Source organism: Bufo bufo, chromosome 5, assembly GCF_905171765.1.
Source record: "Bufo bufo chromosome 5, aBufBuf1.1, whole genome shotgun sequence".
Taxonomy (NCBI): Eukaryota; Metazoa; Chordata; class Amphibia; order Anura; family Bufonidae; genus Bufo; species Bufo bufo.
The window spans coordinates 566,385,531-566,402,352 of NC_053393.1; the positions used below are offsets into that span (position 1 = coordinate 566,385,531).

The 16,822-nt window shown below is 50.1% G+C and overlaps 1 protein-coding gene across 1 annotated transcript in view; it reads left to right on the forward strand.

Moving 5' to 3' along the window:
• Nucleotides 1-16,822, forward strand: part of HASPIN (histone H3 associated protein kinase) — a 133,143-nt gene that overhangs the window by 35,748 nt on the left and 80,573 nt on the right. Inside the window, exons 2-3 of the mRNA XM_040431816.1 lie at nt 6,240-6,435; nt 7,054-7,206. Coding sequence (XP_040287750.1) covers nt 6,242-6,435; nt 7,054-7,206 — 347 coding nt within the window. The 5' untranslated portion in view covers nt 6,240-6,241. The remainder of the gene's footprint in view (nt 1-6,239; nt 6,436-7,053; nt 7,207-16,822) is intronic.

Here is a 16,822-nt window from a genome sequence, read left to right on the forward strand (position 1 = left end):
GGACAATACTTTTGCAACTGCCTGATGAAATATGCTGGGTGATAAATGAGCTCCTTGAGGTAATCTGCAAAATACATATTGTTCATCCATGAAAGAAAATGCAAACGTGTATTGACAACTCTTTGCAGAGGAATGCTGAAAACCCATTACTGATGTCTACAACAGAGAGAAACTTTGCCTTAGCATTCAATCGCGCCATCATGTCATGAACATCTGCAACAATGGGCGCCACATTTGGGGTATACTTAGGTCCAATAACATTCGGTATGAACCATCAGGGGATTGTTCGTTACTGAATTAGCCTTCCTAATGACACCTTGATCAAGCAGTTCCTGTATGATTTTAGACATGGGAGCAATTGATTCAGGTGGCAATTTGTACTGCTTTTGGGGAGGAGGATCTCTCCCTTCCACATTCACAAGTACATCTCTCATTGTGCCCACTTTATTTCTGAATTGTGCCCACAAAGGAGGAGTACATTGTACAATTCCTTCATCATCACCAGTATCTGGCCACAAATGTTCTGACGAAACAACTTCTGTTAAGCAAACAGTCCCAACCTGACGGTATTCAGTGGGATCAAGGCCTACAGGCTTAGATCCATCAACATCTTTCCAGATCACCGTCTTCCCTAAGTCAATGACCAACCCCATTTTTTCATGATGTCCGTTCCTATGATGTTTTCTGCCAAATGTCATTTTACTTCTCAGATAGCCAGGTATTTCCAAACCAACATTCTGAGCTAAAGTCTCTTTAGTGCCGCTCTTTCCACTAAAACCTACAATTGTACAAACAGGGGCATTTGGAGTTGGTCACGCTTAATTGAGCTCCTGTGGCAATGAGAAATATCACCTCTTTGCCCTATAAGGATCCCCATTACAAATGGTCTCCCACACTCACCCAATGACACTGGAGCTACTAGTTCCAAAGGACGAGAGGTCAGAGTTCGTCCTTGTCACAGGGGGGAAGGTAACAACCCAGTTGTCCCCTCAATCTAATCGCCATAAGATTTCCCCTTGTACATTGTGTTATTCAATGTTAATTCTCTAATTTGTCGTATTAGAGGTGCATACGGTGACTGATCCTGCTCCGGAGAAGGAGCTGTCGGCACAAAACCATTTTCTTTCCCTGAATTTTGTGTCTCACTAAAGAATTTCCTACATTGCCATTTTAAATGTCCTATTTTCCCACAATGATAACAAGTAACTTGTCCTCTGTGAAACGACACCGTTCCTTCCTGTTTGGAATATTCTCCTTTCGTGGGACGGTTTGGTTTAAGATGATTTGAATCGGTTACCTGTTGTTCATCCTTTTTTTGGACAGCAATAACTTTGGCCTTAACACTACTTTGTTTCATCGATCTCCTAATCTGATCAGTAAATGTCGCTGCCTCTTGTAGACTAAGCTTCTCTAATGCTAAATCCCTGGAGACTGGATCAAGGTACTTAAATCTTTTCACAAATGACTATCATTGAGGTGGGTTCAGAATCCTCCTCCATTTCCATGACCATTCTATAAGAATGCAAATGAATCATCCTGTAAAGTTGGCTTTAACATGTCAAGGATTTCAAATGACTATATAAACTTGCCCATAGTTGTGCATTAGTGTGACTACTCGCAACCCTAAACTCCAATTGACTGATCAGAATAAGAATCAAGTCCGTATCGTAGCGGCATGAAGCGAGACGTAGGCATGCCAATGGTCTGGTGAAAGGCCCGCTCTTGGAAGTGGAGACCCTATAGCAGTGATGGTGAACCTTTTAGAGACCGAGTGCCAATCTTCAACCAAAAACCCACTTATTTATCACAAAGTGCCAACACGGCAATTTACCCTGAATACTACAGTCCGATATAGAACATCTTCTACGTACTTTATCATTTGGCTATAATAACCTGCCTACATTTAGTGCGCCCTGCGCTGATGAATGGCGGGTAAAGTCTAAGGCATATTGGTATGCCTTAGACTTTTTCCAGGGTGCGGGTGCTCAGACAGGGCTCTGAGTGCCGCCTCTGGCACCAGTGCCATAGGTTCGCCACCATTGGTTCTCTTTTCTAATGCTTTGAGGACTAACAGAACTCCGGCTTCAGTCCCCTTTTCACACTGTTCAGCTTGAACCATCAGGACTGAAATAAATAAACTTTTTTTCTTTCTTTCTTTCCTATTTGATTTGTGTTAAGTCATATGGGAAATGACCTGATGTAACTTCTGTCAGTAAGGATAGTTGGGGGAGTAGTATGATTTGAGAGCTGGAAGCAATATTGGTTTAGCTATCTGACTTTTGTGCCCCTTCTGCTGGAGGGGGTTCGCTCAGGGCTACTCTCTAAAGTCGTGGGTGTTACTGAATCCGAGTACGGTATAGCTCAACTGTGGAGGAGGCGACTAATTGGGGAGATAAAAGAGACTATTCTCTACCCCTCTTATGGAGCATTAGGGGAGAAGAATACAAGTTAAAAATCTTCACCTCACTTCGGTTTGAAAACATGCCGGCAAAATTACAAAATAGGAAATCGGTGGGGACAGCTTCCCCTAAGGGGGAGGTGTAATTAGCCCTATTACTAAGCTTGACAAATTTCTTAAATCTCCCCCACATAAAGCAAGACTGGCACATAGAACTCAAGGGGGTAGTGATCCGGGGGAAAATAATCAAGATCGGGACAATGCAGGGTCTTCCTTGGAGAATATGGAAGGTGGAAAACAAAAAGGGAACTCGGGTGGCAAAATTGACTCCGATGTGGCGCTTGGAGACCTGACTAACAGAGTCATCAGTTCAATCTGATATCTCATTAATAAAAGATGAGAGGAAAAATAAAAGATCTTCAGGAGTCCTCTCAAGAGATGAAGGAAGGGCTGAGCAACTTAAGTAAAAGAAGGGCGCACTTGGAGTCCGAGTGTAAACACTTAAGATAACCAATATGGAGGACAGATCAAGGTTCTGTTCTCCCTTTCTTGCGCTTGCTGCCTTTGGAACTGAAGGATGATACAATCCAGCTGAGGGGAGACCCGGGCCGGCCGCAATAATTCCTATATATGGGTAGGATATGGTGCATAGGGTGTTAGTCTGGAAGGTGCGTGGGCTGTCGGACAGAATTAAAGGTGCATAGTGTTTGTGGTGTGTAGGCACTTACCTGCAATAGTGGCACTAAGTGAAACACCTGGTACCATGGGAAAAAAAGAAATCCTGACCAGGAAATGGGCGAAGTATGAGTACCGCTCTTTTTTTTCACTGCTAACTCTCGAGGGGTGAGTGTATACGTCCACAGGAAGGTTGATTTTATTCCATTGGAGCATAACATTGATAACGAGGGGAGATTCGGGTTTATACATGCCCAATGGAATGGAACCACCTGCGTATTGCTTTTATATACATTACCCCCCCATTTGCACTATACAGTATCTCATGCTTGGCCGCCTTTGCCAGCAGTAGGGCTCCATGCCCGATTATAGTTGCTGGGGATTTTAACAATGTGCTGTCCCCAGATATAGACAGACTTCCGACGTCCTCTGGTCGGAAAGAACAAAGGGGAAAACGCACCTTACTATATAAAGCTTGTCATGAATTAGCACTTATAGATATCTGGCGACATTTGTATGGGAATAAAAGAGCTTTTTCGTGTTCTAGTCGGTCCTGCGAGGCAATGTCCCGGATTGACATAGCCTTCACTACCCCTGATTTCATAGAGTGGAATATATGAACCCTGCGGGGTCTCGGATCATTCTCCCATTTTGTTGGTGTTTAGGCAGATCAGTCCAAGCGGCAGATGGGGAATTTCAGGTTGAGCCCCCATTGGCTGAGTTTGATGAACAAGAGAGAATCTCCCGCGAGATAGTAGGAGAATTCTGGAACTTTAATTTTGGTTCCTCTCATATACACTTCATGTGGGATGCAGTTAAAGCATTCATTCGAGGTGTGTATGTGGGACAAATATAGAGGAGAAAAACAATTAGAAGATAGGGGAACTAGAAAGGCAGATATTTAGGAATAAAACTAATTTAAAAAAATGCAAGAACTAAATAAAGCTGGGGAAGATCATAAAAATATCTTTTTTAATAAGGGCCAACAGAGGATTTTCTTTAGTGGCCAGAAATACTTTTGCAAAGCTGGAAAACCGAGCCGCGCTCCTCCAAAATCCAGATTCGGCAAAGTCAGAATGAAATACAAAGTATCAGAGCAAAAAAATGGACGGATTCTGACTGATACTGGGGAAGTGAAGAGGGAATTCATTACGTTCTTTCCCACATTATACTCCTCAGAACAGTCTGGGACTGGAGAATGAAAGGGGGTGAGCTACATGCGGCCCTAGGCTCCATCCAGGGTAACTCCGTACCCGGCTCAGACGGACTCCCATTTGAAATCTATAGGAGACACGGGGAGGTTCTCCTCCCGCTTCTCTTTTACGAGTCCTCAATGAGTCTTATTTAGCGGGCTCTCTACCTAGTTCGCTTTCGGAGGCCATTATTGTGACTTAAACGACCCAAGTTCTTACCGCCCAATATCTCTCTTGAAAACAGATTTTAAGATATGTGAAAAAATATTCGCAATCTGACTGAAAAAAGTGATAGGAAAATGAATCCACCCAGACCAAACTGGTTTCATGTCCAATAGACAGGCCCACCCTAATATTCATAGGGCTATGACTAATATTTAGGTGGGGGAAGGTGAGGACCGCTCCATCCTGTCACTGGACGCCGCGAAGGCTGTTGACAGGGTGGAGCGGAACTTCCTTTGGAGGGTGATGTCTGAAATGAATGTGGGGAAAGAATTCACTTGCTGGACAAAGCTATTGTATAATTCCCCTACTGCGCGAATAAGTATTGACGGGTCTTGCTCATCCCCATTTGGGCTTCAGCGAGGCACCAGGCAGGGATGCCCCCTCCCTCCTCTCCTGTTCGCATTATTCCCGGAACCTCTTGCTTGATTAGACAGGATGAACGTATCTCTGGGTTTGGGATTAGAGGATCCCAGGACAAAATCTGTCTTTGTGCGGATGATATTCCTATTTTTCTAAAAGAGGGAGGATCATCTGTGGCCCATGTTATGAAGGTAATCAATGAGTTTGGTCGCCTTTCTGGTCTTGAGATTAACTGGGCAAAGTCTATCTCCCAATAGGACTTCGCGAAATAGAAAGAAGAATAGAGGAATACGGGGACTTGCTTGTTGCCTCGGGGTAAAGGTCAGTGCCTCCGCAGGTGACTTTATCAAACGTAATCTGGCTCCGTTGGAGGATAAAATAAAAACAAAATCGGAGTCTGGCAGAAACTGCCGCTCGGGCAGGCGGATAGAATAGCACTTATTAAAATGGCGCTGCTCCTCCAAATTCTATACATTCTATCTGCTTGACCGATTTGGATCAATGATGCTTATTTTAATCATATTGATAGGCTTTTCAATGATATGGGGCCGGAAAAGAGTCCGAATTAAGCAGAGGTTCCTGTGGTTGGCGGAGGAGAGGGGAAGAATATCCCTTCCATATATTCAAGGTTACTATATGGCCGTACAAATCCAATGGTGCATGGGGCAAAGAGAGAACGTCCTTGTGCAATACCTAATTAGAAACTATGAGGGGTCCCAGAGAGACAGCGGGGTGCCTAGCTACCCGAGGGAAAGACTGCCCCATAAGTGAAATGTTACAATCGGTAAGGTGTTGGGGATCACACACGGTTTAAGGTTCACCCCACTTTGGCACAATTTTAATTTAAAGGAACTTATGAAAATAGAAGCACATGTTGGCCAAAAAGGGGAATAGCGCTTTGTCTCGCACGTCACTGAAGCTGGGAATGTCCGAACCGCTAAAGAAATCCTTAACGGCTCTCAACTAGACAATATGGCCTGGTTCAGGTGCACACAACGGCAACACCTTCTTCTTAGTGTTAAGAATAAGCATCTCTCAAACGTAGTAGAGAATAGCTTTACGGATTTCAGTTTTTATCGGAAAGATGTAAAAACCTCTCACAGATTTATAAGCAAATTGGGGCAGGGGGGGCTCTGTATGTGTATATGTAGATTATACCGGGGGTGTGTGTATATGTAGATTATACCGGGGGGGATGTGTATATGTAGATTATACCGGGGGGGATGTGTATATGTAGATTATACTGGGGGGGGGGGGGGGGGGGGCGGTCTGGATGTGGTGCTCGGGTTAGTGTCACAAGGATATGCAGTTTTTTTTGGGGTGGTGTCTTTAGGATTTACATGTGTTATGGGGGCGTGCACATTGATGTTTTTCCCTGTGATCCTCAGGTATGGCAGCACGATCTGGGCGTGCTCGGGGTGGTGTTATAAAGACGTACGCACGGCAGCGTCCTCTGCAGAGGATTGAACCTCAGAATTGTTTTTCTCTTGCGGATCGGCAGCATCTCTTCTCCAGCTCGTCCTCTCACCTTGAGTCTTCATGTGACGCCGTTTCCTGTGAAGACCCCGACTTTTCACCTAAGAGGTGAGCCATGAGCTGTTGCCCTGCGGGGGCAGGGTCGCATGCCTGGTCACTAAGCAGTGAAACACTGTGTTCAAGCAGGGAAGCAGAGGCTGATCTAGCAGGGGCTGAAGGGAGAAGAGGAAAAGCAACGGCGCATGTTCCCTGGTACACACAGGCCGGGGCAGCGCACATCATCATTGGTACACTCAGGCCGGGGCAGCGCACATCATCATTGGTACACTCAGGCCGGGGCAGCGCACATCATCACTGGTACACACAGGCCGGGGCAGCGCACATCATCACTGGTACACACAGGCCGGGGCAGCGCACATCATCACTGGTACACTCAGGCCGGGGCAGCGCACATCATCACTGGTACACTCAGGCCGGGGCAGCGCACATCATCACTGGTACACTCAGGCCGGGGCAGCGCACATCATCACTGGTACACTCAGGCCGGGGCAGCGCACATCATCACTGGTACACTCAGGCCGGGGCAGCGCACATCATCACTGGTACACACAGGCCGGGGCAGCGCACATCATCACTGGTACACACAGGCCGGGGCAGCGCACATCATCACTCATATTACACCCACTACTTTGTAGGCCTGGTTTTATGCTTCGCTCTGTCTTGTAGGAAGGTGAACCTGTCCCGTAGAAGACGGAATCGGAGGCCAGAGAGACGGACGCTTCCCAAGAAAAAGAAATCTCTGCAGCCACCAAGGAAGAGCCAGAGGAAGGCGAGCTCCTCCACCCAGTCTAATAGTGGCGAGAAGGAGAACGATGAGTGGTGAGAATGGGCACAGTGCTTCCTTCTAGGGGCTAGGCTTTACTAAAGGGGCATGAAAACATTTCATTATGTCCTGACATAGGCTGCACTACTGAGGAAGACACAGGCTCTGCAGAAAGGATCAAATCTCAGCACAGAATGAAGCTCCAAGTGCTGCTGATCCAAAAGAGGGTTTCTCACAGTTTCTGTACAAGGGGATGGGGGAGTGCAACATTGTCCCGAATCGGGGTTACCTTCTCTGTTATAGGCCTCCGCCAGCTGCCTGCAGTTACCTTCTCTGTTATAGGTCTCCGACTGCAGTTACCTTCTCTGTTATAGGCCTCTGCCAGCTGCCTGCAGTTACCTTCTCTGTTATAGGCCTCCACCAGCTGCCTGCAGTTACCTTCTCTGTTACAGGCCTCCACCAGCTGCCTGCAGTTACCTTCTCTGTTATAGGCCTCCGCCAGCTGCCTGCAGTTACCTTCTCTGTTATAGGCCTCCGCCAGCTGCCTGCAGTTACCTTCTCTGTTATAGGCCTCTGCCTGCAGTTACCTTCTCTGTTATAGGCCTCCGCCAGCTGCCTGCAGTTACCTTCTCTGTTATAGGCCTCCGCCAGCTGCCTGCAGTTACCTTCTCTGTTATAGGCCTCTGCCTGCAGTTACCTTCTCTGTTATAGGCCTCTGCCAGCTGCCTGCAGTTACCTTCTCTGTTATAGGTCTCCACCAGCTGCCTGCAGTTACCTACTCTGTTATAGGCCTCCGCCAGCTGCCTGCAGTTACCTTCTCTGTTATAGGCCTCCACCAGCTGCCTGCAGTTACCTTCTCTGTTATAGGCCTCCACCAGCTGCCTGCAGTTACCTACTCTGTTATAGGCCTCTACCAGCTGCCTGCAGTTACCTTCTCTGTTATAGGCCTCCACCAGCTGCCTGCAGTTACCTTCTCTGTTATAGGCCTCCACCAGCTGCCTGCAGTTACCTTCTCTGTTATAGGTCTCCGCCTGCAGTTACCTTCTCTGTTATAGGCCTCCACCAGCTGCCTGCAGTTACCTTCTCTGTTATAGGCCTCCACCAGCTGCCTGCAGTTACCTTCTCTGTTATAGGTCTCCGCCTGCAGTTACCTTCTCTGTAATAGGCCTCCACCAGCTGCCTGCAGTTACCTTCTCTGTTATAGGTCTCCGCCTGCAGTTACCTTCTCTGTTATAGGCCTCCGCCAGCTGCCTGCAGTTACCTTCTCTGTTATAGGTCTCCGCCTGCAGTTACCTTCTCTGTTATAGGCCTCCACCAGCTGCCTGCAGTTACCTTCTCTGTTATAGGCCTCCACCAGCTGCCTGCAGTTACCTTCTCTGTTATAGGCCTCTGCCAGCTGCCTGCAGTTACCCTCTCTGTTATAGGCCTCCACCAGCTGCCTGCAGTTACCTTCTCTGTTATAGGTCTCCGCCTGCAGTTACCTTCTCTGTTATAGGCCTCCACCAGCTGCCTGCAGTTACCTTCTCTGTTATAGGCCTCTACCAGCTGCCTGCAGTTACCTTCTCTGTTATAGGCCTCTACCAGCTGCCTGCAGTTACCTTCTCTGTTATAGGCCTCCGCCAGCTGCCTGCAGTTACCTTCTCTGTTATAGGCCTCTGCCAGCTGCCTGCAGTTACCTTCTCTGTTATAGCTCTCTGCCTGCAGTTACCTTCTCTGTTATAGGCCTCCACCAGCTGCCTGCAGTTACCTTCTCTGTTATAGGCCTCTACCAGCTGCCTGCAGTTACCTTCTCTGTTATAGGCCTCCACCAGCTGCCTGCAGTTACCTTCTCTGTTATAGGTCTCCGCCTGCAGTTACCTTCTCTGTTATAGGCCTCCACCAGCTGCCTGCAGTTACCTTCTCTGTTATAGGCCTCTGCCAGCTGCCTGCAGTTACCCTCTCTGTTATAGGCCTCCACCAGCTGCCTGCAGTTACCTTCTCTGTTATAGGTCTCCGCCTGCAGTTACCTTCTCTGTTATAGGCCTCCACCAGCTGCCTGCAGTTACCTTCTCTGTTATAGGCCTCTACCAGCTGCCTGCAGTTACCTTCTCTGTTATAGGTCTCCGACTGCAGTTACCTTCTCTGTTATAGGCCTCTGCCAGCTGCCTGCAGTTACCTTCTCTGTTATAGGCCTCTGCCAGCTGCCTGCAGTTACCTTCTCTGTTATAGGCCTCCGCCAGCTGCCTGCAGTTACCTTCTCTGTTATAGGTCTAGCCAGCTGCCTGCAGTTACCTTCTCTGTTATAGGCCTCCGCCAGCTGCCTGCAGTTACCTTCTCTGTTATAGGTCTCCGCCTGCAGTTACCTTCTCTGTTATAGGCCTCCACCAGCTGCCTGCAGTTACCTTCTCTGTTATAGGCCTCCACCAGCTGCCTGCAGTTACCTTCTCTGTTATAGGCCTCTGCCAGCTGCCTGCAGTTACCCTCTCTGTTATAGGCCTCCACCAGCTGCCTGCAGTTACCTTCTCTGTTATAGGCCTCTGCCAGCTGCCTGCAGTTACCTTCTCTGTTATAGGCCTCTGCCAGCTGCCTGCAGTTACCCTCTCTGTTATAGGCCTCTGCCAGCTGCCTGCAGTTACCTTCTCTGTTATAGCTCTCTGCCTGCAGTTACCTTCTCTGTTATAGCTCTCTGCCTGCAGTTACCTTCTCTGTTATAGGTCTCCGCCTGCAGTTACCTTCTCTGTTATAGGCCTCCACCAGCTGCCTGCAGTTACCTTCTCTGTTATAGGCCTCCACCAGCTGCCTGCAGTTACCTTCTCTGTTATAGGTCTCCGCCTGCAGTTACCTTCTCTGTAATAGGCCTCCACCAGCTGCCTGCAGTTACCTTCTCTGTTATAGGTCTCCGCCTGCAGTTACCTTCTCTGTTATAGGCCTCCGCCAGCTGCCTGCAGTTACCTTCTCTGTTATAGGTCTCCGCCTGCAGTTACCTTCTCTGTTATAGGCCTCCACCAGCTGCCTGCAGTTACCTTCTCTGTTATAGGCCTCCACCAGCTGCCTGCAGTTACCTTCTCTGTTATAGGCCTCTGCCAGCTGCCTGCAGTTACCTTCTCTGTTATAGCTCTCTGCCTGCAGTTACCTTCTCTGTTATAGCTCTCTGCCTGCAGTTACCTTCTCTGTTATAGGTCTCCGCCTGCAGTTACCTTCTCTGTTATAGGCCTCTACCAGCTGCCTGCAGTTACCTTCTCTGTTATAGGCCTCTACCAGCTGCCTGCAGTTACCTTCTCTGTTATAGGCCTCCGCCAGCTGCCTGCAGTTACCTTCTCTGTTATAGGCCTCTGCCAGCTGCCTGCAGTTACCTTCTCTGTTATAGGCCTCTGCCTGCAGTTACCTTCTCTGTTATAGGCCTCCGCCAGCTGCCTGCAGTTACCTTCTCTGTTATAGGCCTCCACCAGCTGCCTGCAGTTACCTTCTCTGTTATAGGCCTCTACCAGCTGCCTGCAGTTACCTTCTCTGTTATAGGCCTCCACCAGCTGCCTGCAGTTACCTTCTCTGTTATAGGCCTCCACCAGCTGCCTGCAGTTACCTTCTCTGTTATAGGCCTCCGCCAGCTGCCTGCAGTTACCTTCTCTGTTATAGGCCTCTGCCAGCTGCCTGCAGTTACCTTCTCTGTTATAGGCCTCCGCCAGCTGCCTGCAGTTACCTTCTGTTATAGCTCTCTGCCTGCAGTTACCTTCTCTGTTATAGCTCTCTGCCTGCAGTTACCTTCTCTGTTATAGGTCTCTGCCTGCAGTTACCTTCTCTGTTATAGGTCTCCGCCTGCAGTTACCTTCTCTGTTATAGGCCTCCGCCAGCTGCCTGCAGTTACCTTCTCTGTTATAGGTCTCCGCCTGCAGTTACCTTCTCTGTTATAGGCCTCTACCAGCTGCCTGCAGTTACCTTCTCTGTTATAGGCCTCCACCAGCTGCCTGCAGTTACCTTCTCTGTTATAGGCCTCCACCAGCTGCCTGCAGTTACCTTCTCTGTTATAGGTCTCCGCCTGCAGTTACCTTCTCTGTTATAGGCCTCCGCCAGCTGCCTGCAGTTACCTTCTCTGTTATAGGCCTCCGCCAGCTGCCTGCAGTTACCTTCTCTGTTATAGGTCTCCACCAGCTGCCTGCAGTTACCTTCTCTGTTATAGGCCTCCGCCTGCAGTTACCTTCTCTGTTATAGGCCTCCACCAGCTGCCTGCAGTTACCTTCTCTGTTATAGGCCTCCACCAGCTGCCTGCAGTTACCTTCTGTGTTATAGGCCTCCACCAGCTGCCTGCAGTTACCTTCTCTGTTATAGGCCTCCACCAGCTGCCTGCAGTTACCCTCTCTGTTATAGTCCTCCGCCAGCTGCCTGCAGTTACCTTCTCTGTTATAGGCCTCTACCAGCTGCCTGCAGTTACCTTCTCTGTTATAGGCCTCCACCAGCTGCCTGCAGTTACCCTCTCTGTTATAGGCCTCCGCCAGCTGCCTGCAGTTACCCTCTCTGTTATAGGCCTCCACCAGCTGCCTGCAGTTACCTTCTCTGTTATAGGCCTCCGCCAGCTGCCTGCAGTTACCTTCTCTGTTATAGGCCTCCATCAGCTGCCTGCAGTTACCCTCTCTGTTATAGGCCTCTGCCAGCTGCCTGCAGTTACCTTCTCTGTTATAGGCCTCCGCCAGCTGCCTGCAGTTACCTTCTCTGTTATAGGTCTCCGCCTGCAGTTACCTTCTCTGTTATAGGCCTCCGCCAGCTGCCTGCAGTTACCTTCTCTGTTATAGGTCTCCGCCTGCAGTTACCTTCTCTGTTATAGGCCTCCGCCAGCTGCCTGCAGTTACCCTCTCTGTTATAGGCCTCCACCAGCTGCCTGCAGTTACCCTCTCTGTTATAGGTCTCCGCCTGCAGTTACCTTCTCTGTTATAGGCCTCCGCCAGCTGCCTGCAGTTACCTTCTCTGTTATAGGTCTCCGCCTGCAGTTACCTTCTCTGTTATAGGTCTCCGCCTGCAGTTACCTTCTCTGTTATAGGCCTCTACCAGCTGCCTGCAGTTACCTTCTCTGTTATAGGCCTCCGCCAGCTGCCTGCAGTTACCTTCTCTGTTATAGGCCTCTACCAGCTGCCTGCAGTTACCTTCTCTGTTATAGGCCTCCACCAGCTGCCTGCAGTTACCTTCTCTGTTATAGGTCTCTGCCAGCTGCCTGCAGTTACCTTCTCTGTTAAAGGCCTCCGCCAGCTGCCTGCAGTTACCTTCTCTGTTATAGGCCTCCGCCAGCTGCCTGCAGTTACCTTCTCTGTTATAGGCCTCCGCCAGCTGCCTGCAGTTACCTTCTCTGTTATAGGCCTCCGCCAGCTGCCTGCAGTTACCTTCTCTGTTATAGGCCTCCACCAGCTGCCTGCAGTTACCTACTCTGTTATAGGCCTCTACCAGCTGCCTGCAGTTACCTTCTCTGTTATAGGCCTCCACCAGCTGCCTGCAGTTACCTTCTCTGTTATAGGCCTCCACCAGCTGCCTGCAGTTACCTTCTCTGTTATAGGTCTCCGCCTGCAGTTACCTTCTCTGTTATAGGCCTCCACCAGCTGCCTGCAGTTACCTTCTCTGTTATAGGCCTCCACCAGCTGCCTGCAGTTACCTTCTCTGTTATAGGTCTCCGCCTGCAGTTACCTTCTCTGTAATAGGCCTCCACCAGCTGCCTGCAGTTACCTTCTCTGTTATAGGTCTCCGCCTGCAGTTACCTTCTCTGTTATAGGCCTCCGCCAGCTGCCTGCAGTTACCTTCTCTGTTATAGGTCTCCGCCTGCAGTTACCTTCTCTGTTATAGGCCTCCACCAGCTGCCTGCAGTTACCTTCTCTGTTATAGGCCTCCACCAGCTGCCTGCAGTTACTTTCTCTGTTATAGGCCTCTGCCAGCTGCCTGCAGTTACCCTCTCTGTTATAGGCCTCCACCAGCTGCCTGCAGTTACCTTCTCTGTTATAGGTCTCCGCCTGCAGTTACCTTCTCTGTTATAGGCCTCCACCAGCTGCCTGCAGTTACCTTCTCTGTTATAGGCCTCTACCAGCTGCCTGCAGTTACCTTCTCTGTTATAGGCCTCTACCAGCTGCCTGCAGTTACCTTCTCTGTTATAGGCCTCCGCCAGCTGCCTGCAGTTACCTTCTCTGTTATAGGCCTCTGCCAGCTGCCTGCAGTTACCTTCTCTGTTATAGCTCTCTGCCTGCAGTTACCTTCTCTGTTATAGGCCTCCACCAGCTGCCTGCAGTTACCTTCTCTGTTATAGGCCTCTACCAGCTGCCTGCAGTTACCTTCTCTGTTATAGGCCTCCACCAGCTGCCTGCAGTTACCTTCTCTGTTATAGGTCTCCGCCTGCAGTTACCTTCTCTGTTATAGGCCTCCACCAGCTGCCTGCAGTTACCTTCTCTGTTATAGGCCTCTGCCAGCTGCCTGCAGTTACCCTCTCTGTTATAGGCCTCCACCAGCTGCCTGCAGTTACCTTCTCTGTTATAGGTCTCCGCCTGCAGTTACCTTCTCTGTTATAGGCCTCCACCAGCTGCCTGCAGTTACCTTCTCTGTTATAGGCCTCTACCAGCTGCCTGCAGTTACCTTCTCTGTTATAGGTCTCCGACTGCAGTTACCTTCTCTGTTATAGGCCTCTGCCAGCTGCCTGCAGTTACCTTCTCTGTTATAGGCCTCTGCCAGCTGCCTGCAGTTACCTTCTCTGTTATAGGCCTCCGCCAGCTGCCTGCAGTTACCTTCTCTGTTATAGGTCTAGCCAGCTGCCTGCAGTTACCTTCTCTGTTATAGGCCTCTGCCAGCTGCCTGCAGTTACCTTCTCTGTTATAGGCCTCTGCCAGCTGCCTGCAGTTACCCTCTCTGTTATAGGCCTCTGCCAGCTGCCTGCAGTTACCTTCTCTGTTATAGCTCTCTGCCTGCAGTTACCTTCTCTGTTATAGCTCTCTGCCTGCAGTTACCTTCTCTGTTATAGGTCTCCGCCTGCAGTTACCTTCTCTGTTATAGGCCTCTACCAGCTGCCTGCAGTTACCTTCTCTGTTATAGGCCTCTACCAGCTGCCTGCAGTTACCTTCTCTGTTATAGGCCTCCGCCAGCTGCCTGCAGTTACCTTCTCTGTTATAGGCCTCTGCCAGCTGCCTGCAGTTACCTTCTCTGTTATAGGCCTCTGCCTGCAGTTACCTTCTCTGTTATAGGCCTCCGCCAGCTGCCTGCAGTTACCTTCTCTGTTATAGGCCTCCACCAGCTGCCTGCAGTTACCTTCTCTGTTATAGGCCTCTACCAGCTGCCTGCAGTTACCTTCTCTGTTATAGGCCTCCACCAGCTGCCTGCAGTTACCTTCTCTGTTATAGGCCTCCACCAGCTGCCTGCAGTTACCTTCTCTGTTATAGGCCTCTGCCAGCTGCCTGCAGTTACCTTCTCTGTTATAGGCCTCCGCCAGCTGCCTGCAGTTACCTTCTGTTATAGCTCTCTGCCTGCAGTTACCTTCTCTGTTATAGCTCTCTGCCTGCAGTTACCTTCTCTGTTATAGGTCTCTGCCTGCAGTTACCTTCTCTGTTATAGGTCTCCGCCTGCAGTTACCTTCTCTGTTATAGGCCTCCGCCAGCTGCCTGCAGTTACCTTCTCTGTTATAGGTCTCCGCCTGCAGTTACCTTCTCTGTTATAGGCCTCTACCAGCTGCCTGCAGTTACCTTCTCTGTTATAGGCCTCCACCAGCTGCCTGCAGTTACCTTCTCTGTTATAGGCCTCCACCAGCTGCCTGCAGTTACCTTCTCTGTTATAGGTCTCCGCCTGCAGTTACCTTCTCTGTTATAGGCCTCCGCCAGCTGCCTGCAGTTACCTTCTCTGTTATAGGCCTCCGCCAGCTGCCTGCAGTTACCTTCTCTGTTATAGGTCTCCACCAGCTGCCTGCAGTTACCTTCTCTGTTATAGGCCTCCGCCTGCAGTTACCTTCTCTGTTATAGGCCTCCACCAGCTGCCTGCAGTTACCTTCTCTGTTATAGGCCTCCACCAGCTGCCTGCAGTTACCTTCTCTGTTATAGGCCTCCACCAGCTGCCTGCAGTTACCTTCTCTGTTATAGGCCTCCACCAGCTGCCTGCAGTTACCCTCTCTGTTATAGGCCTCCGCCAGCTGCCTGCAGTTACCTTCTCTGTTATAGGCCTCTACCAGCTGCCTGCAGTTACCTTCTCTGTTATAGGCCTCCACCAGCTGCCTGCAGTTACCCTCTCTGTTATAGGCCTCCGCCAGCTGCCTGCAGTTACCCTCTCTGTTATAGGCCTCCACCAGCTGCCTGCAGTTACCTTCTCTGTTATAGGCCTCCGCCAGCTGCCTGCAGTTACCTTCTCTGTTATAGGCCTCCATCAGCTGCCTGCAGTTACCCTCTCTGTTATAGGCCTCTGCCAGCTGCCTGCAGTTACCTTCTCTGTTATAGGCCTCCGCCAGCTGCCTGCAGTTACCTTCTCTGTTATAGGTCTCCGCCTGCAGTTACCTTCTCTGTTATAGGCCTCCGCCAGCTGCCTGCAGTTACCTTCTCTGTTATAGGTCTCCGCCTGCAGTTACCTTCTCTGTTATAGGCCTCCGCCAGCTGCCTGCAGTTACCCTCTCTGTTATAGGCCTCCACCAGCTGCCTGCAGTTACCCTCTCTGTTATAGGTCTCCGCCTGCAGTTACCTTCTCTGTTATAGGCCTCCCACCAGCTGCCTGCAGTTACCTTCTCTGTTATAGGTCTCCGCCTGCAGTTACCTTCTCTGTTATAGGTCTCCGCCTGCAGTTACCTTCTCTGTTATAGGCCTCTACCAGCTGCCTGCAGTTACCTTCTCTGTTATAGGCCTCCGCCAGCTGCCTGCAGTTACCTTCTCTGTTATAGGCCTCTACCAGCTGCCTGCAGTTACCTTCTCTGTTATAGGCCTCCACCAGCTGCCTGCAGTTACCTTCTCTGTTATAGGTCTCTGCCAGCTGCCTGCAGTTACCTTCTCTGTTAAAGGCCTCCGCCAGCTGCCTGCAGTTACCTTCTCTGTTATAGGCCTCCGCCAGCTGCCTGCAGTTACCTTCTCTGTTATAGGCCTCCGCCAGCTGCCTGCAGTTACCTTCTCTGTTATAGGCCTCCGCCAGCTGCCTGCAGTTACCTTCTCTGTTATAGGCCTCCGCCAGCTGCCTGCAGTTACCTTCTCTGTTATAGGCCTCCGCCAGCTGCCTGCAGTTACCTTCTCTGTTATAGGCCTCCACCAGCTGCCTGCAGTTACCTTCTCTGTTATAGGCCTCTGCCAGCTGCCTGCAGTTACCTTCTCTGTTATAGGCCTCTGCCAGCTGCCTGCAGTTACCTTCTCTGTTATAGGCCTCCACCAGCTGCCTGCAGTTACCTTCTCTGTTATAGGCCTCCACCAGCTGCCTGCAGTTACCTTCTCTGTTATAGGCCTCCACCAGCTGCCTGCAGTTACCTTCTCTGTTATAGGCCTCCGCCAGCTGCCTGCAGTTACCTTCTCTGTTATAGGCCTCCGCCAGCTGCCTGCAGTTACCTTCTCTGTTATAGGCCTCCGCCAGCTGTCTGCAGTTACCTTCTCTGTTATAGGCCTCCACCAGCTGCCTGCAGTTACCTTCTCTGTTATAGGCCTCCACCAGCTGCCTGCAGTTACCTTCTCTGTTATAGGCCTCCGCCAGCTGCCTGCAGTTACCTTCTCTGTTATAGGTCTC